General features: G+C 45.3%; 1 protein-coding gene across 1 annotated transcript in view; it reads left to right on the plus strand.

Moving 5' to 3' along the window:
- The window catches only part of SRBD1 (S1 RNA binding domain 1), a 1,352,005-nt gene that overhangs the window by 1,291,830 nt on the left and 33,233 nt on the right, over nt 1-26,942 (plus strand). Inside the window, exon 21 of the mRNA XM_069608446.1 lies at nt 4,152-4,336. Within this exon, the coding sequence (XP_069464547.1) occupies nt 4,152-4,336 (185 nt within the window). The remainder of the gene's footprint in view (nt 1-4,151; nt 4,337-26,942) is intronic.

Genomic DNA, 26,942 nt, shown 5'->3' on the forward strand with positions numbered 1-26,942 from the left:
AATAATTAAGAGATTTGCTAAATAATGTAACACATGATAATACTCCTCAATGTGTCTATTCTTGGTACTCAGTTCCTTAGAAGTGTGTTAAATTTGATTAACCATTCTCGTGGTCTGAGTGTTCAACTACCCTCTAACAAATGTTTATTACTCAGATTGCAAAGTCCATCCCACAATTCCTAGAACAGTTCTTCACTCTACTTATCATTCACTGTCCCCATGACCAATAACATTTCACAAAAAGACATTAAATTTGTGTTCACAATTAAGACCAGTTGTTAAACATCGTAATTTGCAAATCATTCTTGATTCCAACTGTCTCAACAGTAGTTTCTAGTCCCTATCCCATATGCTGCATTTTTGCTTTTTGTAAGCCAATGGAACCTTATATCCTTCTTATTTTCCATTTGATGTGATTCTTGCCAATGGACAGCCAATGGTATGGTATGGTAAGGGATTCTTAATTTATATATAATGGTAATCTCATGTCCTGGCTGTTGAGACTGGACATGTGTTCACGTATGCGAATACGCAGTTCTCGTATTGTGCTGCCTACATACATTGTATGACATAAACAGATAAGCGCATATACCACAAATGTGGTTCAACAATTTATAAAATCTTCTATTGTTGTCACTATGCCGTTCTTACATACAAGTTTATTAGTATCAGGATGTGCATATCTGCACATGCTGCAATGCCCACATTTAAAAAAAAACTTTGATATGTGGTCTCATTCAACCGCATCTGCCTTTAGCATTGTCATCTTTAGGTTTGAGAAAAGATGAATAATGGTTGGTGCTTGGCTATTTTGAGGGGTATAAAAGATAGGTTCTTTAGGTTCTACCATAGGTGAAAGTACTTCTCTAGATTCTGACTGTATGCTCTTATTAGGAGGCTGAGATTTATTAAAATGGCAATAAGCCAATTCCTCCTCTAAATTTGGGATAAACAAATTCTTCCCCCATTAAAAGTACTGTGTCTCATCCTGTGGAATCCCCCCACCTCCCTGGGCCTGGTCGCCACCAAGGTGATTCTCCCGCAGTGCACCACCCCCAGGATTGAGATCAGGCAGTGTCTGCCCTCTCCCGGCCCCCTGGGAGTAGACTTTAATGCAGGGCTTTAGTGGGAAATACGCAGGATTCTCCACAGGTATCCTCAACCTTTGATACTGTCAAACATTCCATCATACTTAACCATCTTGGTACTTCCTTCACCATGAAAGATCAGACCTTGGAATGCCTCTCATCCTTCCAAATTGATTGACTTGGGTTAGATCTAACTCCTTCCTTTATCCTCCTGCAATCTCTAACTTTGGAATTCCTCAAGATTCTATCTTCTCCCCTTGGCTTTTCATCATCTACTTAACATCCTTAGCTAACTACATTTCACATTTTGCTGCACCTTCTTGCTATATGCAGACAACAAACATATTGGTTTATTGTTGCATGGTGCCTTGCTAGCACTCAACCTCACCCCCCTGCTTCTTCACCCATGTCCAGGATTGAATGTTCAACAACGATTCTGTCAATGCCTCCAAGACAAAGTATTTTCTTTGGCTCCTCTATTCGTCTTTCCTTATCTTTTCCTTGGCTCCTTCTCTGGGCTGCCCACCGTCTCTGGTTCTGTCAGCCTGAAACATGGGTTTCATCTTTGGCAACTCCCTTTGCTTCAATCAGCTGATCATAGAGCTAGGAAATCTCATTCCCAGAAGGTAGGGTTTTCTCCCTTTTCTCATTTTCGCACATAAGATGGAAGTGCATATGATCTTAGTCTTGTCCAGGATGGATTAGTGCCATAGCCTCTACATAGGCCTATTGAAGTCAAAATTACACCTACTACTGTAGGTGGTACAGAATAAAGCAGCAAGGCGTATTTTGGTACTTGTGGCACCTTATAAATCAACTGTACATAGTTAAAACAAGTGGTGCAAATTCCTTTCCTTGTCCTTGTTGTGTTTTGGTACCATCACTCTAATGTTCATATGGCAAGTTACTATGGAAGAACTTCTAGAATGTTTGTGACTGAGCCGCTGCCCTATTGCTTACCTTTTGTTGTGGACACTTTCTACATATTATTTTAAATGTGATTTACTTTATTTCTGTTGTCATTGCTCAATGAAGCTGATACACTGTATCAAAAAGCGCTTGACGCCCTAAAGAAGTATTGTTGGCCTTATAACCATCCCCAAAGAGCTAGACTGTGCCCGTTGTCGCCAAATAACTAAGTGGGATACTATTTGCATAAAAAAGTAAGTTAGGCACTTTTTTGGTACAATATTGAGATGATCACTAAATCACCTTGTGAATACGTGCTAAAGAAGTGAGTCAGTTCCTCTATACCACGAAGAATGAAAAGAATTAGCAAGCTGGTGCCCTATTCGTTTGACACTGTTTTGGAGATGACACAAGCTGGGCGCTGGTCGCAGAGACTGCCTTTAAGAGTCCAGAATCGTGTTTGGAGCTGTATGCCTGAGACTTAATCGAGAAGCACGCAGGGCACTGTGTTCCTGGGCATGTCAGCAGATCTGAGATTCAGAGTGAGACTGGTATCCCAAGTAAATGTGAAACCCAAATGGGCTACAGTGTTCCACCTCCTCCATCTTTTACCTAGATTGTTCCAAGTTGGGAATTCCCTTTTTATTTCTAGGTGAAGCCCTAGTTCCCTTTCACGTTAACTTATCCCCATCCTGACTTTAATAAACGACGTTAGAATCTTTTATTTTCCTGTTTTCTGTTGAACCCTCTCCGTCCCCCACATTAGCAAAATGAAAGAAAAACGTACGTAATCTGATAAACGCTTTCTGTCCCTCCATAAATCCATACAAAATGCTAAAACAAATTTGTAAATTCGGAAGGGTCTCCTAATGTTTTTTTACTGTGGTTCTTATGGTGTTCCCATGTGCCTGTCCCACTCTTTTGATCAACTGTTTGTAAAAATCAATGTGGGCATCTGATAAGTAATTACACATCTTTATATATCCCCTGCCCGCTGGGGAAGGTATTAATTTGTATAATGATTTGCAAACCGTGTGTTTCTAGCCGTGACCAAAATACACACTCTCTTGACAGCATTGAATTCATTTTGAAATGTCAGCATGCGTTGTATGAGTACACGCATACATCTTTGAAGAAGTGCCTAGCATTTGTGAATAGTGGGAAACCCCCTTCCGTACTCAAGGGTGTAGGTGAAATGAAGGCATGAGTATTTCATACAAAACAACTGTAAATGTATGTACGCCTTACTTATGTCCTTTTCATTTTTAAAAAGAGTCCATTAAAACTGCTTGGGCAAAAGATTACACTAAAATGCTTGTGTTGTGTGCTTGGGGCAGATATATAGATATATAGATGTAGATCGTCCGAACCTTTTCAACAGGCATCCATCCATCCGTTGGTCTACGTGCAAACAGACTTCGTATAGTTGTATTGACATTGATGGTATTTAATATTTAAATAGTGCCGTTTGTTTTTTCAACATGCAGCTGTTAATCGGGAGTACAAAGCTGTGTTTTGTTTGTGTGCCCAATGAACAGATACCTCCCTTTAGGATTTCTGAAGCAAACAGAGCCCGTGTGTGTTTAGGGCATGCAGATTGCACCATTCAAACCATGAAAGCTACATACTCTACAGCTTTGCCTGTTTTAGTCGTTAATCAAAGAAATGCATTTGTTCCAATCCGTTAAAGAAATTACCAGTGCCCTAATGTGTGTGCTTAAAATCTCAAAACAAACAAAGGAGAATCTTGTTCAACAGGTCTGGACCAAATGCTGGTCAGCGGCCCATCTGGCACAGATTATTAAAATAATCTCTGATTTGCATAATGTGATATACCTAGTCGCAAAAGTTTGAAAATAAATGTTTGTCCAGGTTTGTGGACCATGACCTTTTTCATACACTAGTTTTCAACATGGAAATAAAATGTGACGTTGGTGACCCGTTTACTGAGCATGAGCAAGTTGTCCGTATATTGTGCACTTCCCGCACCAACTTACATTTGCTTTACCATCTTGGGCTAGCCACTAGAGATGAACCTCGTGGCGTTTGTAACCACGTACCATAAATGAACAGAACGTTTCTGCACTACTGATCTGTGTTGCAATTGGCAGGATGACACTTTATTGACGATATGATTGGTTGTGTGTATTTTAGGTTCTTAACTCTCATTGATGGGCGGACTGCTGACATCGGGAAACTAGAAATGCAAAATCGGGTCAACGCACTAATTCGTGCAGAAGGAATTGAAGCAGTTGCTCAGAAGCTTGCAACAACAGGACCCACTTTGCAGACAATCCTTGATGGACTGTGCCAGCCCGAAGGTTATGATCTCCGAACAGGTAAACATCTCTTCCATTGCTGAGATGACTAACTCATATACCCAACATTAAATTTAGTACCGTGCCTGGAAATTAAAACATTGTTTCATGCAGGCATTATATCTTTCTCTTCCTTTTAGTAAGGATACCAAATAAATGCGATTAGATGTCCGACAGCTGCATTTCTCCAAATTCTCCAGACCACTTTATGTAGAATGTGATGGTCAGAGATGACATAGTTGAACAGTAGGTTGAGTATGTTATGTGTTTTACTAACATTTTTCCCTCATGTATATCAAGAGAAATTCTGGTGCCAGAATTTCCTCCCAACCTTTTGCTATCGATTGACTCATTTCTTGGCTTACTGCTTCAAGGCTTCAGCTGCCCCCCAACAAGCCAGTGCACACTAATCTTCTGGAAGTGGACCGGCTAGCTAGTAGCATAACGTAGTGAGAAATCTGTCTGCTACTAAATGGTTAAACTTTCAAACCCTGGCATGTTCAGCTTACTTTTTAGTTCATTGTTGTTCCTTTTTTATTTCTAACATTACTCAAATTAAATTGGAAAACAGTAACACCTGGTACATTGCTATGGACCACCACAACTGTAGCATCAACTACTATACTAAAAAAGAACAACATATTTACATTTTTCAGTAGTCTCTACACATATTCACCACTCACTATGTCTACACAAATTCTTTATTGAACTAAGCTATTTTATGGCATTTAAAGCTGATATTGCATCATAAACAAAAGTATCTGCACATATATTCTATTCGTCACTCTAATTCCCAAGTTATCCAACGTTTTTGCCACCCTCACTTTTTTATTCCACGATTTAAGGTTTTTTCCTGTGAGTTTATGCTTAAGCACTGGCTAAAGATTTGGGAGACCTAGCCTACTTACTGTGTGCCGCCATTGATAAGGTTGGCCTGTGCTATATTTTAATTGGGTTGCTTCGGTGTTCCTTCTTCCAGTATCTTGTTTTGCATCTCAGGCTGGTAGGAGTCATATAGAGAGATGGTTGGGGAAGGTTCATTATCCCAAGCGATAATAACCTCTCTCGAAGTCTATAAGGCTTTTAGCAGACAGTATTAGTAGCAATGCATGTTTTGGAGATTTGGTGGTGAAGTAAAACATGTTACCTTAATAGAGAGTAAAAGTAAATAGGTACATTGAGTAAGTTAAATGTGTTTTTATTTATTCCTCCTCCCACTTCCACTATTCACACACCCTCCTGTCACTCTGTACCATACACTTCACAATACACTTAATATTCTGCAAACAGTTGCCACGTGCACTTATGCAGCAGCTCCACTTCCACTCAACAACTAACACCTCACCTTTTTCACAATTCACCTCCACATTCCGCCGCTCCTTTCTTCCACCTGCTGGTCTCTTGGTCATACATCTCCTCCTACTCCGACCTCACCCGGATAGCCAGCATAGCCCATCCCCTCTGGTGATTGGATGACTTTTCCTGACCCATTTGCCCTTGCCTTCCCCACCCGGGAGGGTTTTATTCTGGAAAGGATTACAAGAAGAGAGAAGGAAAGAACACCAGACAGAAAGCCAAAACATGGGAATATGTTGTCACCTTCTTATAGATAAATGTTTACATGACGTCTGATGTATGCTCATGTTAAACCCAGTTGCAATTAAAATGCTTAACGTAAGGGGACCAGAGAGCGTGCTGATGCAGGGAGCCTGACTGCGATCCTCTCCCGATCTGGTCCTGAAAAATGAACTGAGTCCCAACTTTTCTGACCCCCGCAAGACCTGCAAACCAGGTCCGAGAAGCAGTGAATGCCCACTGCCGCTGCAGGCGCAATAACGGGTAAAATCGGCCCCGGAATGAGGGAGTTCTGACCTCCGGCAGAGGCGCCCAAAAAGTCAAGATTCCCACACGAGAGAGGCGGGCAGAGAAGGCGCTCGGCCCGGTTCAACCCATCCGACCACACAGACCACAAGAGGCTGGGGAAATCAGCGGACCCGGGGGAGATTACTTGCCGGGGGAGTAAAGGAGCACTACCAGACAGTGGCGAGGGGACAGCTGCCCGGAGGACACCTATAAAGACACTGAGAGGATGCCCGACATAAACAGGCCATCCTTGTGGAGATTCGTTGTCCCCTCCCCCCGTAGAGAACATTGAAAGACGCGCTGCAGAGGATGAGGCAGGCGCAGGATCACATTGAGTCCTGGGAGGAACACACCCCGGTTGGAAACACTGCACCTGCCCTAGTCCAGGTGGATAGACGCTACTGCTGAGGGAGAGCCCTTATACTGCCCCCAAAGGGGCACACGGAAACGGAAGCCACACTGAGACTCTAGGACAGCGGGCCCCAATTTAGGATACTGAGAGAGGGCAGACCCTGTTCTAACGCTTTGACTCAGGAGCCCACAGCAGGGAGGAGCATGGCCGGGGGTAACTACAAGTGGGCTGCGGAGGCAGGAGGAGGAAGATCGGGGAAAAGGGAAACAGTGTGACCACCAGAAAAGACCATGTGGCCCGAAACCCAGACCCCTCCTGGAGAGGGAGGCAGTCCTTGACAGGACTGCAGAGTTTGCACCAGAAATGCCCTCAACCCCACCACTCCACCCCCAACATTTCCCCTGGAATGGCCCCAAAGCACTTTTTAAAGTGGTGGGTTCTCCTGCCACCCGGAGCGGAGGAGTCGTCACTTGGATAAAGGTGGGAGGTGTGGGCCCCTACTCAGGGGCTTGTGCCCGCCTCCCGGCCCCTGACAGAAGCAGCAGCAGACACTAACAGAAAGGCAATGCCCAGGTAGTGGCTCCAAAGGGGGCACCAACTACTGTCTCCCACAGAGGGGGTTAGCTTGGACACCCAAGTGGGGGCCCATTCGACCTGCTGTCGAAGGTGTATGGATGTGAGAGTCAAATTGGCCACCTTTTTAAATACACACCTGGGCTGAGCAGAAAAGGAGTTGTTGCGCAGGTCAATATGTCTACCAGCGTTGAGGAATCCGTGGACACAGAAAAAGATGTTGCAGTGCTCCTGGAAGAAATCGTAAGCATCAGGGCTGACATCGGGGGTAGGGTGGATATAATCACCCAAAGCATTGACAAAATGGAGGAGAGACTGGGGGAAGTCGAGCACAACCAATCCTCCCTCGACACTCTAGAGACCCAAATGGACAATCGTACGTCTGAAATGGAGAGGCGAGAGGAGGAGGTGAGAATGAAAATGGACGATCTGGAAAACCGTGAGAAACAGAACAATTTAAGGCTGTTTGGGATCCCCGGAGAGAGATGGGGAGAAGGAGGCAGACCTGAGGAAAACATTACATGAAGTCATGAACCTGGTCTTCTATGATGACACCATCGATTAAGCCAAAATCAAGAGAATTCACAGAGCAGGTGGGACAGTGGAAGGCCTGAAATCGGTCCTCGCTCGGTTCCACAATTACTCGGACAAACTGATGATCCTTGAGAAAGCTATAAAAAAAAGAGGCCTGGGATAGTATTGCACGTCTAGAGTGTACATCTTCCAGAACCTATCCTCCCTGACCCTCGCCAAGAGAAGATTGCGCTTGTCCCTGACGAAATGGTTGAATGAGAAAGGAGCGAGGTACAGGTGGGGGTTCCGGCTTGAAGTTGACGGGTATAAATACAAGCTGATGACCGAAGAGGACATTCAAAGAGTCATGGGGGAGCTGGTGGGGAAAGCCGGTACCTCATAGAATCTAAGGGAAAAGGCGGATGGCGATAGACAGGGGCTTGTCAAAGGACCCAAAAGAAGAGGAATGCCGGGATATAGAACATTTTGAAAGCTGAATACATTGCCAGCGGCAGACACCTGACCCAAAGCTGGAGTACAATCATGTGCAAGACACTCTCACTGGGGGGTCTTGACCCAAGGGAATGTAGATATGTGGGACCAGAAGGTACTACAAAGGTTGCCCTACAGCACTATGCTGGAAAGGGACAGTACTGGTGGTGTAGAGGGTTGCTGAAGTTTTGGAAGTTAAATTTAAGGTTTGCCATTTGATTGCTGGGGGGTGGGAAGTTTGGGGGCTCTAGGGAAAGAGGATGTTGAAGGAAGGGACCCGAAGGCATCGGGTCCTACTGGTGGTCCGGACTCAACCTGGTGATACTAACTGGGGGGAGTCGGGCTCCTTTTGGGGTTCGAGGGAGGGCGGAGTGGGGATCGAAGCTGGGGTCATGGTACGGGTCTTCTTAAATTGGTTGCCCTCGGTTGAAGGGATGTGGTATGGTAGGCACTGGCAGCCCAGGTGGGGAGGTGGGCCCTACCACAGGGTATTAACAAGATGGATGTTGCAGCTGATGGGGCAAGGGATGGCCATCTAAGGGTCGGGACTTTGTGTGTCAAGGGGCTGAATTCACCCACAAAGAATTCCCTGGTGGCTAGGGAACTCGGGAGAGCGGAACTGGACGTCCTGTTCCTCCAGGAGACTAAATTTGGTAGAGAAGTACGGAGTGTCCCAAGTGGCTTTGTGGGTCAGGAATACTGGGCATCAGGGCCCTTAAGGAAAGCGGGTTTGGGTATCCTCATAGGGAAAGCCCTGAAAATAGAGGTCTCAAAAGGTGTGGTCTGACGTGGAAGGAAGGGCTCTCCTGGTCTCGGGCACCATTAAAAAGGTATGCTTTACTGTTGCCACAATTTATGGCTCGAACCAGGGACAGCTGAGATTCCTAAAGAAAACTCTCCCAGAAATAATGCTTGAAGCATCCGGCTACCTTATAATAGGAGGGGACCTTGACATTTGGACTGACATCCAGTTAGACAGACAGGTGCTGACTGCGGGGACACAGGAACTGCAGAGACAGGATTATGGAGAGGTCCTTGAAACACTGGCGGTATATGGGTTGCGGGACATATGGCGGCACTTGCACCCAAAAGAAAGGGATTAGACCTTTTACTCGCCCCCTCACAGAATCTTCACCAGAATTGATTATATTTATGTCTCAAGGGGCCTATGGGAAGACGCACTGGGTTCAGAGATGCACCCGATCGCCTTGTCCGACCATGATAAGGTAACAGTGGACATGAATTGGCATGGAATGGTCCCCCGGGGGTCCAAATGGAGATGTAATGAATCCCTATGGGAGAATCCAGTGTTGCACTCAAGAGTTGGCTAAGGAAATCTGGGAACACTTCAAAACACATCATTGGGTGAGGTCCCAAAGAGAATAGTATGGGAAGCAGGGAAGGTGACATGGAGAGGGATTCTGATTAGGGAAGGGGCAAGGAAAAAAAGGGAGCACACACTTACCGAAACTTGGCTTGGGGTACAGACCAAACAGCTCGATAAGCAGGCGTGTGAGACTACTGAGAGGCGGGAGGAATGAGTCCGGGTGGCGAGGAGGAAGAGAGAGGAACTGAGATTGCTAGAAGAAGGGCAAATAATTCGAAAATTGCAATTCCTGCAACAGAGGTTTTATGAGAAGGGGGATATGGCGGATGCACTGCTTGCAGCCAGGCTGAGGGGACAGTGAGCCGAAAGCAGGGTGGAGGGATATATAGGGAGGGATAAAGTACAGGACACCGCGACAGATGAGATTCAAAAGGCCTTTGCTTCCTTCTATAAAAAGCTGCATGAAACAGTGGTTACCCCAGAGGCGGGTGACATGACGGCATATTTAGCAGGCATGCATGTTAGCCAGGTTATCTCCCGAAGAATCTGGGGCACTGGAGGCCCCTATATCGGAGGAAGAAATTAAGAGAGCAGTGGCAAGATTACCATCAGAAAAGGCCCCCGGGGAGGATGGATTTTCGGCAGGGTTTTACAAGACCTTCCTTTGCCTTCTGCCATTTATGGTAGAGCTGTTCAATGACATCCTGGAGACGGGGAAAGCCCCGGAATCTTTCTTTCGGGCCCTGATAACAGTGATACACAAGGAGGGCAAGGACCCCCGATCATGCAGGTCTTATCGCCCCATTTCAATTCTGAACTTTGATGCCAAAATAAACACCATGGCAATAGCGGCCAGACTTGAGGGGTACATGCCCCAACGGATCCACCCAGACCAAGTGGGCTTCATTAAGAGACAGCGGGGGGCTGACACAATGAGGAAAGCCTTACACCTGATATGTGAAGCTCCAGGGATGACTGGGGACCCCTCCCTCCTCTTGGTGGATGCCGAAAAGGCTTTTGACAGGATGGAGAGGGGATTTCTCAAAGAAACATTTTGCTAAAGTAGGTATGGGAAATGTGCTTCATGGGATAATGGCAGTTTACACATCGATGGAATGCGGGATGCTCCCATTGGTTTGGACTGAGCAGGGGAACTAGGCAGGGCTGTCCCCTCTCCCCGATCTTATTTGCACTCTCACTGGACTCTCTCGCCAAGAGAATTGGGGAGGACCCCCAAGTAGAAGGATTCCTGGTGAGAGCGGTGGAGTACAAAGTTGCGCTATATGCAGATGATCTACTCTTGCACATGTGTAACCCCCTGACCCCCATACCAAAAGTAATTCAGTTGTTTGAGCAGTACGACGTCCTCTTTGGGTTCAATATCAACAGGGCTAAATCCGTCCTTTTCCCCTTGGACAGGGACAGAGCAATCGAAAGATTCAACTCTTTGGGGGTGCAGGACAATCTTGGCACACTATGTTACCTGGGGATCAACCTCACACGGGACATGGGAGACCTATTTGAGGCTAACTCCTCCCCTTGCTGTCCAAATTTCAGGCAAATCTGGTAACATGGAACAAGTTGACCATATTATGGCTCGGACGCCTCAATGCCCTTAATGGTGTTTGCCTCACAAGTTTGTATTTGTATTTTGTTTATTTGTATTGCGCACCTTGCCCTGAGACAACTGGGCGCATAATTTGAAGAAAGTGGTTACAAGGTTACAGGCATTAACAAAAATAGCTTTCCACAGGGAAAGGGTCAATCCTAGTAATACAGAGTGCAGAACTTAAGATACAGGCATGATATAAAACAGAATAGACTAAGAGAAAAAAACAAGACATAGACAGGAATATAGAAAGGTTACAAGAGAAATCCCTGGGCGATTGGTAAACAGCTTCATCTATGTGTTCCAGATGCTCCCAATCCTAATCCCAGACGCATTCTTCCATGAGATAAAGGCCGCTCTTCTGAGATTCCTGTCGCAGGGGAGAAAAGCTAGGATATCCTATGAGGTTCTGACCTTACCTAAAGATTACCTAAAGAGAAGGGTGAAGTGGCACTCTCAGACATGAAACTATACTATAAAGCAGCACAACTGAGGGTCCTCATACCCCATCTTGGGGCCCAGAGGGACCTCCAGTGGGTTAGCCTGCACAACCTTCACGTGTCCCCCGCCACTGTAGGGGAATGACTGTGGGTGCCAAGAAGCAAGCTCCCCCCATAGAGTCCGCGATCACCATATTCTGGGGACCATACGGAACATTTGGCGACAAGGCTCTGAAATGAAAAGGGGTAACGACCTGGCCATCACCCCCCCGAGTCACCTATGGGTACCGGGCAGGCGAGATGCAATCCCAAACCTCGAAATATTTCAGAAATAATTTGAGACAGGACTGAAAAGGATTGACCAACTGTGGAGGGGTGGCACATTCACTACCATAACCGACCTGGAAGGGACACTGGCCATAGGGACTCTGTCTTCTCATACCTTCAACTAAAGGGGGTGATAACAGAGGGGTCATTGAGTGATAGGATACAGTGGGACCTTACCCCCTTTTGAAAAGATTCTAGATAAAAAGTCTGATTTCGGCAATATATGGGGATTGGTAGCTGCAGGGAGGAATTCCACAGAGAAACTGGGACAGAGGTTGGAAAGAGACATGGAGATGGAAATAGACCCGGCGCTTTGGGGAAGCCTACGTAGCGGAGCCTCTCAGACATCAATCTTGAGCCAATATATGCTGCATGCCATCAAGCTCCTCCATAAATGGCAATAGGACCCTGTCAGACTCTCAAAGATGTTTCAGAGTGTGAACCCCTCCTGCTGGCGTGCTTGTGGTGCTAGAGCCGATTCCTAGCACATGTGGTGGGGATGCTGTCCTTTGGGCGCATCAAGGGGCATACAGCTTTGCTATACTATTAGACCGGAAGCTGAGGAGGTTAACCTACCGATACATGCTAAGTGCGAGAGTGGCTGATTTACACAAATATTGTGTATGCTAGAAAGCCGGTCTATGCAGGTAGGTTGAATGCCAGTAGGACTATGTTAACAGGTTGTTCAAATGGGGGATTTACTGGGGTACATTAGTGGTTCTATACCCCCTTTTTCAGGCTTGTTTCTCTTAGCGGGTTTTGTTTGGTTTTGTTTGTTGGATTGCTTTGATGGGGCCCAGTTCGTTTGCTCGTTCTCGGTTCGTGTCTGGTGTGTTCTTTCCATCCTTGGCATTGGAGATGTGGAATCGTATTGGAGATAGTCGTTAAGGTGAGTGGAGGGGTTTGCTAAATGAGTAGAGCAGTGGACTAAAGTGGTAGGGATGTGGTAACAGCAGGGGGCCAAGGGAGTAGAAAGATGGCTCAAGAAGAAATGTGGGCTCGAGGGGGGTGGTCGGAAAGAAGAAATGGTGCACTGGACAGGTAAAGTAAGTTACTTGGATTTATTATAGCACAGCTTATACCTATTCCATGGCCTTTTGACACAAACTGTGGGTCCCGGTGTTAAGATGGGAGTAATTTAGCCATTCAGGTAAGTGAGGGATGATGCTCACCCTCCTGGCCATGCGTTTAATGACACACAGTCTTAAAGTCTGCATTTGTGGTGTAACCTATTTACAGTTTAGCAATGATAAATGGTTGTACGTCCAAGCACATGATAACCAGAACCGTTTGGGCTGTAAATGTTATAACATTTTCTTGGGCACTTCAATTTAAACATTTAAAGAGCTCTTTGGCTCGCATTTATTGAAGAGGCCTCAGTCATGAGAATAGGTTCTGTGTAAAAACTGTGATGTTCATTTTTATAAATCTAAAAGATGTCCTCATTATTCCAAGATAACTATTCTGGTGTTTTATATAGCACCATGGAGCTTGTTTCAGAGCGCTTGGTGACAGGTGCTAATAATTACTATCATTATTGCCCACATTGTGGTACTCCGTTTCGGAAGGATGATGGAGTCAGCCAGAGGAATATCGAACCCTTGCCTATGCGGCAACTCCTTCTCTGAGACTCTATCTGTAGAGCTATCCACTTCGCAGCTATCGGAATATCTCCCATAATGTCAGTGATTAGAATTTCAATTTGCAAGCTCCTAGTTAAACATGAAAAGTCACTTCCCACCTCAGTTCTCTACATGTACACAACACTCAATTTCTCACTCGTCAAAAGTCAATTATCACTTGCCAATAGCTAGTGGTAATGGCCTATTTTTTGGCTTTGACATTCGCACTTCTATCAAATAAGGGTGTGCCAGATGCAAAAAGCTGATTTTAGAAGGTAAGTGCAGCTTGCACCTATCCTTGGAGCCTTCGTTTGTTTTCTGTACAGGATGGGCAGAACATTGTTTTTGTTCATGACATTGTTCCTTTCACAGGAAATGCCTGTTTGCTTGAGGGGGAGCTTGAGTCGGCCATCCTGTCGTATTCCTAGCACCCTGCCTCCTGTGACCTGGTGGATCAGTTGTCTTGAGAGTTAAGGTAATTTCCACATAATCAACCCAGAACAAGCACTGTGCTACTTCATCAACCTCCTCCAAAGGATGCAATCGGTGGACTCATGTTGTCAGGTTGTTCACTTTTGAACATATGGTGGGTTTTTCCCACTGTTGTAAAGCTTCAAGAAGAAACATGTAGCAGAGTACACATCTAGTGATTCATCAGAACCAGTAGTGTGGGTAACTTGCCCAGCGACCTAGGTTTTACTTCTTTCTGCAGCAATATCATGGTTGTTGTTTGCAGTCCATCTTGACCCAAAATGTGGTTCTATTGTGACATTCTTACCTCAGTGAAACCGGTTCCATGTAATAATATCCCCATGCAAATAAATAGCTGAAAAATTGACATTTTTCGCAGGGACATTATTACATGCAACATGCGGGGGACACCCCCACAACCCACAGACCCTATTTATATGGTAAACTATATAATGTCACCACAACCTTTTCCCAAGGCAATAAGCAAAATTCTTCAATTATTATTAGTAAAGATTAAGAGAATGCATAAGGCCATATTTTGCAGCATAGCCATTGTTACGCTCACCTGGTATCCACGGGGATGCCACTCAGCCCTGATTGGATGATATGCGCCTCGAACCCTTTCTCTGATCCCTGGGTAGTGCCTCCGATGGAAGTTGAGCCTGAAATACAGGAGAGCTGGATTCTGTCTGAAGTCTCTGATGGGGTGTCTTCCCGCCTCCCTTGGATTCAAATCCTTCCCTTGGCCCTCTCCTCACCTTAATTCCTTAGAAGGCATGCTCTCCGTGGCAGTGGTGCGTAGTCTCGTGTGGGCATGAGCGACCGAGTTGCTTCACTGGTGCGAGCCCTCTTGAGTGTTTTTAAGGTAGGTCTTGCTGCTTTGCAGTCTTTGTATTCTATTCTGTTCTTTCCTTCCTTCCTCTTATTGTTATTAATGTCTTATTTCCTCTCTGTAGGCATGCAAAGAGATTTCAGCGGTTTTTTCGTGCGTGTTGGAGCTGAGCACGAGCTGGTAAATGAAGGCGCGATGCTGTCCGGTAAGTTTTGCCTTTTATATGCTAACCTGTGTCTTTCCCCTTCCTTCGTAGGCCACGGTGCTCTTTGCCGGTTGCAGTAAAGTTCCGGTATGGTGCTGAACAAGAGGCGACTGATCCGGTAAGAATCTTGTGATTTTCGTTGTTCGAGTGGAACCGTGAGTATGCACTCACTAATGCTGTTCTTCTCTCTCCTCTTTTCAGGTTGCTGCTTTCCGGGAAGCATGCGGTGCCAAGATGATGGAGTTCGCTGGATCGAATGTCTCCACGTAAGCAGAAACACGAGCTGAGGATGGGCTGAAGACAGGATGCTACTCACAGGTAGGATTCCAATAACAATGTTCTTTTTCTCTCTGCAGACACGCAGTTCCAAGAATAGCTGGCATCAAGAATACTGGAGATCCAACGGGACACGGTGAGCGTTACGCTACAAACAGCAGAATAACGCGAAGCGTGTTCTGCTTTTTGGGTGCGGTTTAAATAGTCTTCAGGTAAAGTAGTCCAAGTAAAAGTATTCCCAGGCCAGCCACACCCTAAACACTATACCGCATAGCTCAGTTCTTGGGAACTGAGCTATGCAAGTGCCTGTTGACTGAAGCCCCCAAGAAAGTAGTTCCAAGTAAAACAGTCCCAACCTAAAGGTGTTCTCCATAGTGATTATGAGCCTGGTGCCAAAGGCACCAGGACTGACTCCAAGAGAGTCTCGGGTGAGATTTTAAGGCGCTTAAGGCCATAATGGAACCCTGAAGCCTGGCCCTACCTGGCAGGCTGACTTGCCAGTGGGGGTCAGGGTTAGGGATCATGACAGTCATAAAGGCGAGTAACAGAGAAGTTTTTTTCCACTCATATGGGCACACATTTTACAGTTACCAACCTAAAGGAATGGACTTTCACATGTTCCAGAAATTCAGACAAAACTGGAAATTATATTGATACTGCAACAGGACACAACCTCGGGCAACTTTGTGCTTACTGTGAGAAACATATGGGTGTCTCACCTGCTAGTCCTTGGGGATCTCTCAGGTGGCCGGGGCATGGCCATCGCCTATGGATCCAGACCCTGTTGGCGGACCAGTGCCAGAGGATTACCTCGGTGAGGAGTGGGAGTGAGACGGCCTATGGTGAGATGTGGTATCCCCCCTTTCCCGTACACCTAACCCATCCTATTTCATAGGATTAACCGATACCCCAATCCCTTTCCACACAAAGATTGAGCCGAGGAAGAGGGCGAATGAGAGTAACAATGCTAACTCTTATACATCGCATTGGACATGTCCCGCTAATTGGGTCAGGCAAAGTCAGGCACTTCACTCTAAGTGCATACATCTGATACCAATTAGCTCTCACCACACAGATAAAAGGCAGAACATAGAGACACACACTGAACAAGGTGGAACACGAGTAAGAGCAGAACCTCTGGGGCAAATGCAAACCTACTGGAGTAGAGCAACAGACCGAGGGACGAGAGCCATGGGTAAAGAACCCCAGGAGTTCCCTGCAGGAGTTCATTGCCTCCAAAAGGCCAGAAAAGATATGTGGCAAAGGCAGAATCCCAAACAAGAAGAGTGCTTTGTGTTCCAAGGACGCCAGCGACCCTCCCTGTGAACGGCAGAGTTGGGGAGGCGAGGCCGAGCTGGTGCTACTAACCTTGACTCGCAAATTGGAAGAAAGTAAAAGACAAGAAACGCACGCACACAGCCAGTAAGTTGGCAAGCGATATGAGAGCATGGTGTGTTATAAAGACAGATTGAATTGGCAACCTTATCTCACAAAATTGAAGGCTGCACACGTGTGGATGAGACGAGAAGAAAGGCAGACCTGCGAACAAACTTTGAAATAACGATAGCTGGAAAGTCAACAATACTGAGTAACGGAGTAGTCCAGCGAAAGGAAGTGGCCCACTCGAAAGTCTCAGTGAAAGGTAAAAAAGGTGTATCAATAAAGTGAATGAACTGTAAAAGCAAGGTGATTGAAGTGAACCCTGAGAGAAGGGTAACATGAAAAGCTGAACATTGAACTTTGGTACATAATACAGTGACCTATCCAGACCAGAAATCACTGGGGTAAATAACATAGGAGTGAGAGTTGAAAGTCGAAGTGGTCCTGCGGAGGTCTGTTGCAAAAGCCACGCACATTCAAAAGTCTTCGACTTCAGGAAACGGTTGGAGTCTGACTGAGGAAGACTGATGAAGTATAATAAGTTAGGGGAAGGGAACCCCTCAAGGATATGAGTTAAGCTTGGGGAAGGGAACCTCTGCAAGTGTTGTGAACTTTTTGCTGTGTAAGATCTGAGCCCGACAGAGGGGGACCGACGTTAACTTTTGCTGTAAGAGGTCTGAGCCCGACAGGGGGGCAGCGCTGAACTTTTTGTTAAACTGTGTTTGTGGAAATTGGAAAGGAAGACTTTAACATGGAAGGACAGGCGGGCCTCGATCCACGTTTTGAACTGCCTTGTGTTAAGAGCCTGAGCCAGAATGTGTTGTCTAGTCTACAGAGACCGCCTTACCCCATGCTGTCCAACATGGGAGGAGAGCTGACTCAGCCACATTTATTCTTTTGAACACTGACTTTCTTTTACATGCTTTATATTCCTTTTCACACCTTTTGTATTAGATATAGGGCAGGCATTAGGTTTTTGTTAGTATAGGCCATTTTGATTTGATGGACACAATTAGGACTGTTTTGTTTATGATTTGATGGTCGAGACTACCCCTATGGATCCAGACCCTGGGGGTGGACCAGTGCTAGAGGATCACCTCAGTGAGGAGTGGGGGTGAGACAGCCTTTGGTGAGATGTGGTATCCCCCCTTTACCCTACACCTAACCCATCCTATTTCATAGGATTCCCCGATGTCCCAGCCCCCCCCTTCCACACAAAGATTGGGCCAAGGAAGAGGGTGACTGAGAGTAACAATGCTAACTCTTACACTTCTCATTGGACATGTCCCGCTTATTGGGTCAAGACAAAGTCAGGCACTTGACTCTAAGTGCATATATCTGATACCAATTAGCTCTCCCCACACAGATAAAAGGCAGAACATAGAGACACACTCTGAGCAAGGTGGAGCACGAGTAAGAGCAGATCTTCTGGGGTGAATGCAACAGACCGAGGGACGAGAGCCACGGGTAAAGAACCCTAGGAGTTCCCTGCAGGAGGTCATTGCCTCCAAACGGCCACAAAAGATACGTGGCGAAGGCAGAATCCCAAACAAGAAGGCTGCATTGTGTTCCAAGGACACCAGCTATACGGCAAAGTAGGAGTTTCTCTAACCCCATTGAAACTTTAATAAAGGTTTTGCAAACAATACCTTTTGTGTCAGTGTCATACTTGTGATACCATGCCTCCCTTACATTACCATAGATGGGACCAGTTTTAGTCCTATGTTTTTATCACCGAAACCTTCCTCTGTGAAGCTAGTTTAGATTACAACTTTAAGTAAATATCATATTCTAATTGAAGCAGAGCATTTTCAGTTTCAGCTAGAACCAAATGCACTGTTGTTACAGCTGCTTGGAAAACCATTACCTCGCTCGGACATCCACCTGTTCCTAGTGATAAAGACCGGAAGTGGCTTGATATTTTTGGCAAGCAATTTCCCTCTCTGGCCTTCTCACTCAGAGTTCCTTTACATGTCATGTTATGATTGACATGTATTCTTCTGTTGCAGAAGTTCTTACCACATTTCCTTTGGTATCCAGAAGAATCTGCAGCACGTTTGAATAAGTGATGCGATTTCAGCATAATTTATAGCACAAGCAGTCAGCCTGAAGACACTGATGATTGCCTCTGTGTATGAAGATGAACGCCTGAGATGCTGCAGGATTTTGTTAGATTCCATATTTCGAGTTTGCAAGACTTTGTAGAGAACTGAAATTCTTTTTTCGACTTGCAGTACAATTCAAAGTAACACGGCTTAGAGCCTTTCTCATTAATACAAATCTGTTTCTTACTCTAGCCCCTCATGAACATGAATACCCTAGGGGACCCTTATGAGGACATTTTGTCAGCTTGAAGCGTACTTTACTTAAAGTGACAACATACTGTGTTATGATTTACCATATGTTTTAATGGGCTTTCATTTGAAAAGTGGTGCATAAACACCCAAGCACAAAAGGGGTTAAAGGTCGCTTGGCTGCATTATCTTAGTACCAGGCATATAGAAAAAGTGTGCATCTCAAAGTGGCGCATGGCACAAGAGATATGGCGAATGATGCGCCGACATGCCTCTGATTCAGCGCGTTTGGTGCTCACGGCTGCGTGTCATGCATTTTTGGCGGGCAATGACCCAAAATGTCGACCTCATGATTGCGACGACTGAATTTCCGATTCTTTTTCTTTTTAATCACCCCCCCCAACCCCCACACCACATAGATCCTTTTTTGGGGGACACATCGCAACATAATCTGCCTTTTGTCCGCTGTTCTAAACTTTCAACAGTCGCTCAAAGTGCATGTGCTGATTGGAACACATCATTTATTGGGACAGGCCTTGATATTGTTTGCTACTTATGAATTTGCAAAACCGTTGAGACCAAAGTTTCAGTACAATTATTATTTTCAGGAACTGTGCTAGCTCTGATGTAGCTCATGTCTGTTAGCACGTGTCATCATAACCGCCAAACAGACTTGTGTGTGCCAAGTGTAGGTGAGCCTCCAGCAGTTCACATCCAGGTTTGCAAACTATGAACTACTGACGCACACAGCCATCGTTGGGAAAATAATGTAATTGCTATTGTGGCACAGAGCTGGGAGGCTATAAGCAGCCAGCGTCCATGTTGAGCTTGCAGGCAAAATAATAGTATAAACGAGCATGACCCGTATCTTCATATTTAAGCATCACAATCGTGGGTACCAAATTAGTCCAGTCTTCCTGATGATTAATAAAGCACCTTAAATAGTGGTAAGGTATTTAATGTATCCCCTGCACCTGATCCTCTGTTTGTGGATCAAAGGCTGAAGAAAATAAGGGAGGTCAGCGAAGACTGCCATATTAACATAGATGCCTGAAATAGTTGTATGCGTGATATTGGCATCCAGTACCACTCCCTCCAGAGAGGACTCCTCTGGGAGAACACAGTTCAGACCCAGTGATGACTTTTTATGTGATGGACCCACAGCTACCAAACGAATCCGAACTGCAAGTCTGAGAAGGACTTCATTGCTTTATATCCCCAACTGCCTTCCATCAAGCCAATCCCTGTCTCCTCCTAACCCCTGCAGTGCACTGGTGTCCAAACAGGACCAATCTACAAAGAGGTCTAAAGTGTAACTGCCCCTTCCACCTTAAATATTTAGTGGCCTGTTCGCACCAAGTGAACAGTGTCCTCGGCAGAGTTGAAGGGAGCACCACATCCTTGTAGTGCAGCACCCATCTTGTCAGGTTCTAGTGCTGCTTCCTCGATCAGCAGTAGAGAATCTTCACGGAATATGCTCTAATTAATCAGGTCAAGCCTGGTGGCCTGCAACATTTACTCAAATTAAGAAGGCAAGGTCCCCAAAGATAACTTTGGAAAATCGATTAATACCCCACAAGAGTCCAGAACCAAGTCTCCATCCTTTTGAAGTGTCACGCTGGATTCTCGCAGTGGGCTTTTGGAAGACATACAAGTTCTTTGCAAGCAATAAAGTTTTGAATTATGATGCTTGCCTAATTAGAGAAACAGGCAAATTAACCCAATGCTTAATGCCCCTATTTCCTACTCCAGTGAGGCAAAATTATTAGCCTCCATTGAGATCTTAGTTTTGGCAAAAGTCCTAAACTGTGGTTCTTACATGCGCCTCCTGACTACTTTGCTGGTCCTAAATGGTTGACTGACCCTTATTCCAAGTGGGCTTTGATCCAAGGACTCAATATGTGTTCCAGAAGCTAACCTCGGTTAAATTAAATAGATGTGCCCATATATCAGAGAAAAAAAATAAATATTTGAATAGTGGGCACTAAAAGCAGCTCCTACGATTAAACAGGATCTAGTACACAGTGCACCACGAATCTGACTTGAGATGCAAACTGTAACTTTGATCTAGTAACTTCATCTCTAACTATGAGCCACTATGCTACACAAGCTTTCTAGATGTTTCTTAATGCTGTTTTACACATTTCCAGACATACAGTTAATATCACATAGCTATGTTTGTATGAAAGCAGATGCGTGGGAGTTTGTGTAGATCACGGTAGCAGTTGTTGCCAATCTAGCCAGGCTTTTGCAGGCTAAAAGCAGGAGCTAAAGTGCTCCTTGCAATTTCTGTCCCTGAAGAGGTTGTTGGCTACTTATTTGTATTTGCCCGAGAAAATGTGAATGTGGTGACCCGCAATGATTGTGTCTCTACCAAGTTTTTGAAATAAATTAATTCTGTGATAGCATGCTGAGTTGTACTCTTCGTCCAATGTCCCTTTAACAAAGTTTAAAGGCAGTTTCCCTGTCTTAATCACTGAGAAGAGTATCAGAGCACCTGGTAGGAAACTGAACTCGATCGAGTACAGCCTGTGTAAGCTCTTCTACAGAAACCTGTCCATGAGCACACAAAGTGAAATGCTGCTGGTGGAATATAGAGGGAACCATGAGTGGCACTCCCTTCCGAGTGACGCAGCGGGACCAGCTGGGTCGGATGCCTCCAAGAACCCTGATATATATGCCTTGCTGGCAACACTTAAAAAGTCTGGCGCACTGGATGACGGGGTGGGTCTCATGTTCAGCAGCCGCCTTCTATTGTAGAATTTCTTTTCTAACAAAGAAACCTTCATCTTAGATCTCTGCGACTGCAAAAAAAAACACACTTATCTGAGCTGCATCACTGGGCCATCGTCGGCACTATTAATGAACAGCTGCACCATACCAGAGTATCCTATTACCCCTGTGGTTGACACAGCAACATCCCGGATAGCTTTGAAGACTGCCTTTCTGTGCGGGAAGCTTTTCTTTCCTCACCAGAAGCTTTTTTGCTTAACCCCAGAAATCTTTGATAACAGACCGCTTCTGATTGCTTCCTGTGGGTGACGTTTATTCCCTTTATAATAAACCTGACTTTGGTGATTGTTCCAATCCTAACTTGGTTAACCATGAGCTAGGATGCGCTAGTTGCTCCCAACCTCTCAGAATGAATCATAACTTGATAAAGATAATTAACTCTCCCATTTACATATATACTTCTAATACTGCATTTACCTTTCTAGCCACAGCAAACTTGATCATGATATTTATGTATTCTTAATTTACGTTTTTTGCATTTTAACATAACATGTTGAAATTGTACATACATAGCAAAACAGCTTTCAGGCAAGGTGCAAACAACCTCATTTCACAACACTCCCTTTCCAATAACAGGACCAGGGTACTAAACAATCTAAAATAATTGAGACCAAATGTCTTCAAACAACAAATATCGTAATACAAAGCTTCTTTTGTCTTCTCAATCTAGTTCTCTCAACTAATGATATTCTGCACATTTCCCGCACCCATTCCCCCCTTGACGGGGGCCTCACTGATGTCCAACCCTTCAATGTAACTTATTGGCTATCATGGCAGCCCACCCTACTGTGGAAATGTGTCGTCCTCTGTGGCTGAATCTCCGCCCAATGTCAATATCCTGAAGTCCTAATAAGTCGTTAGTACGGTATCCGGTGATTGCATCGAATCCAAAGCATCGACAGACCATACCATTGGAAAAAAATGCATCGGGAAAAAAAAACATTGAATGCATTTTTTTTAAATGGTAAAGGGTTTAGGGAACCCCCCGCACCTCCCCCCAATTTTAAAATAAAGAAAATAAAAAAAATGCATTTAATGTTTTTTTTCTGATGCTTTTTTTGGTCAATGGTATGGTTGCCGATGGTTTGGCTGTCTATGGAATCACTAGGAACCGTTAGTACTATTTTCATACTTCTGGTTATTTGTAACCGACTTTACTATATTCCTAAAACATGTGCTGTAACATTTCTTTTCTGTTTGCAACCCGAACGTGTATCACAATCTCTCATTCATCTTTCTGCTAACCTAGCTGGTGTTGAGTAATACCCTATTTAGTAATTTAATTTGATTTGTCTGGCTCTGTTCCCCAAGTTCAAAGGACCAATCTAACACTCCTAGAGAACCCCAGCCAATTCATGTTACATATATCTTTTTCAAGATCCTGAGACAAGCTTCTGAATCCCTGGTCCCGATCTCCATAGGAGAGAATAGACCACATATCCTTGCCTTCCCAACTGTAATATGAGTGTTCCGAAGTCTGCCTTAAAGGCTTCTGCTCTGGCAGGGGGAGACAGCCAATCAAGTGACTAGGAACGCAGGCTTGAATCAGCGATGAAAGCTAGCGTACCATGCCACCTGACGGCCGGCACCCCCAATGCCATCTTCTCCCACCCTCCATGCCTTGTTTTTTTGTTCCCCCCCTACTGCAGCCACTCCTTCCTCACAGCTCCCGCAGGCCGCCATCGAAAGAGAAGAGAGCCTCTGTACTGAACCCCGCCTTATCTTTCCATGGTGGCCATCTTGGTAAAGTATTTTCCTTCGTTCAGTGGGACACGTGTCACGTCCCATTGAACAAAGGGAAATCTTTATTTTTTGCCAACCTGGGGTGCTAATTGCCTCAATCCCCTGTTCCAAGTGCTGGCACTGGGGTAACGGCCCGTAGCCCTCGTTACCCACCCTTGCTTCACTCTGGCCAATAACGTGGACAGCCGGGCCATTGCACCCCGTTCTAGCCCTTGGAACAGGGGATTAACACCATATTAATAACTTTTACAGTGTTCTGTATTGGCTGTAAGTAACACCCTCCGATTATTTTCTCTCTCTTAGAACTTCAAAGGGGATCTTTCCCTCTACTACCAGATCAGCCACCCAATTTACTGATGACAAGAGTCAATCTGGCCAGTAAAGTAACTTTTTATTGTTGACAAACGTTCGGTTGAACCAAACTGATCATTTCTTCACTGTTTACAAATCCTGCCCTAGTAGATGTCCTATGTCTTTCCAGCATGTCCTTATAGATCCTGTTGGATTGCCCAGCTCATTAAATCTCTCCACCACTGATTTCAGCATTGCACGTGGCTCCAACGGCCCTATCATATTTGCCTAATTTATAGCCCAAGCATAATACTTCACTTCCAAAAATGCTAGCACATGACCTGCTGAAAAAGTCAGATGGTGCAATGCAAAATTGGGAACACTAATTTCTCCTTTCTGCGCCGGCTGCTGCAGTTTCCATATCGCTAATCTTGGCAATTTGCCAACCCATAGAAAGATTTTGAAATGCCTTATCCATTTCTCGAAACATTTTATCTAGAGGCAATGTATCTTGGCTAGTAGATAGTTTCTTTTTGTTTTTTTGTTTCTATTTCATTTAAACTTTCCCACAACATTTCATCAACAAATATAAAAATATAATATATTCATACAATCAATATATATCCAGGTACTCAATCTGCACTTCACTCATTATTACATCAAAATACTTATGTCTACATATTCTATATCTAAAAGCATGAACTTTTTCCACAAGTTATATAAAATAAAAAGATTCCATCTTCTCAATCTGTCAGACCCACAGAAGAAACAACAGAACTTCACCCTGACCACGGAAGCCGAATGGAAGGCAACCCGCCACCCTAGGTTGGCACGGGTGCCTGGTTTTAAGAAAATACAGGTCACCACGTGGCAGCCAGCGGTTAGGGAGAAGTTGTGGATAGGGAGGGGGGATGATGGAAACCGGGTAGAGGTTTAGGAAACGAGAATGGATAGGCAGGGAGAAATAGGGAAACACAAGCCATTTGAAGTCACAGTAATTTGAGTCTTCAGTACTCAACTGTTCATGTAACCAGAATGCCCTTCCTTAATCAAGAGCCCCAGTTTGCTAACACCTCCTGACCTCCTGTCTTAACATATTCGCACACTCAATTGGCAGGAGAGGGTTGCCAGATGCACAAGCACATGTAAGCACATACAATGGTGTCTGTGAGGACAAAGAAGCAAGCAGCACTATACATTACACAAATAACAGAAAGTGTGGCATGAGTAGCATAGCGAATGAAGTAGTAGTGAACCACAGCATTCAGCCCTTGCCGACTCGGCTCCCCTTCTTTGCTCTAGGGAGGAACCGTGTCCCTCAAAATCATGCCCGTAACTCATGCATATGTTTCTGCTTTGCCCCCACAGTTTCGCTTTTGCCTGACTCCGTTTGCAATTGGGTACTTAATCTTTCGCCTCGGGACCGTCCGCGGTGCCCCGGGCACAGTAGAACCATTGTAGAATGTATCAGCAGGAATGGCTCCCATCCTCCTGAGCTCCCAGTGCCTCTGCTGGCAGCGGATGCGGGCTAGTCCGGTTCCCGCTTTCCCAATGAGTGGACCAGCATACCACACGCACCTTATGCCCACCGCCGCTCTGCCGCTGCTCACCACCATGCGCCTCTCACCACACACTTGGCGACCACACCTTCCTGCACCTCATCCCATGCCTGCTTAATTCCAGAAATCACCAGCGAGTAGCACGGGCCAGGGTGGGACTAAATAGGCCATCACAGCAGCCTCCCAAACACAGATCTGACACGTGATTGCCGGCTAGCCTACTGGGAAGTGCAGTTTCGCCTCCAATGGCAGGTTCCTACTGCCTGACACCACCAGAGCATATGAGCCTTGACATCATGACTCCTGCCACAATGCAACAAACCAGCAACCCAATTCCAAGTCCTCTCATTATCCCCCCGCCCCCCTCCCTCAATGGGCCCTCCAGGTCTGGGCTTGTCTGGATGTAAGCAATGAAATAATCTTACCAGTTTTGGAGCATGCGCTCCCTCTGCCGGCTCCCATGAATTATCCTCAGGACCGTACCCTGCCCATTCAATGATATACCATACACGACTAAGTCTCCTCCTGGATTCCAGAATTCGTTGCACCTCATACTCTTCATATCCATTTGTCAGCAACACTGCTGGAGGCTTCTGTGTCGGAGCAGAATCAGCCACGGTTTTCACTAAAGATATATGAAACACAGGGTGTATTTTCAAGCTTGATGGAAGTTTCAATTGTACTACTGTATTAGAAATACATTTCACAATAGCATAGGGGCCAATGTATCGTGGCAAAAATGTGCGAGACCCAGACAACTTAATATTCTGTGTAGACAGCCACACCTTATCGTCCAATGCATACTTGGGACTCTCTTGTCTCTTCCTGTCAGCATACTCCTTCTGCCTAATGTTGGAAAGCTCCTGCTTACGCTGCCACCTCTTGAATATTATTGTTAGTAGGTAGCACCTCTGGCAGCATATGCATCTCCTGTCCATACAAGCACATATTGGGTGACATACCCTACAAGATATGATACAAATTGTTACAGCAGAATTTTGCAAGCCATAACTCCTGCGCGCAAGAGGTTACTCCATCTGCAATGAAGCAAAGCAGAAACTGTTCCATCGTCTGATTTACTCTGTCAGCCCATCGGTCTAAGGATGACAACTTGTGGATTGAGTGCAGGAGATTCCCAACATAGAATAAAATGCTTGCCAAAACCTGGATGTGAACTGTGAACCACAATCTGATACAATAGATCGGGGCAACCCGAGCAGTCGACTACATGCTGTAGAAACAACCTAGCCAAGTTCCCTGCATTGGATATCCCCCCGCAAGGAATAAAGTGTGCCTGTTTGGAGAAATAATCCACAACCACAATTATGATGTCGTACTCTCTGTCCTTCAGGAGCTCAGTTACAAAATCCATGGATATATGCGTCCACAGTTCCTCCACAGTTGGCAGGGGCTGTAGCAACCCTACTTTCTTAACATGTATCACACTGCTGAATGTAATCGTGAGTATCAAGAGCCATTCCTGGCCACCACAAATATCTTTGTAACATCTTTAATGTCTTCCTTTCACCTGCATGACCTGCCAACCGAGACTTGTGGCACCATAGCAAGGCCTTATCCCTCAGAGTTTTACTGGGAATGTATAATTTGCCTGCTTGATATATTAGCCCATCCCGAATACTCCTGTCCCCCCCCTTCCCCTTGATA

The sequence above is a fragment of the Ambystoma mexicanum genome, chromosome 4q (genome assembly GCF_040938575.1).
Source record: "Ambystoma mexicanum isolate Mex_15411 chromosome 4q, UKY_AmexF1_1, whole genome shotgun sequence".
NCBI classification, from domain to species: Eukaryota; Metazoa; Chordata; class Amphibia; order Caudata; family Ambystomatidae; genus Ambystoma; species Ambystoma mexicanum.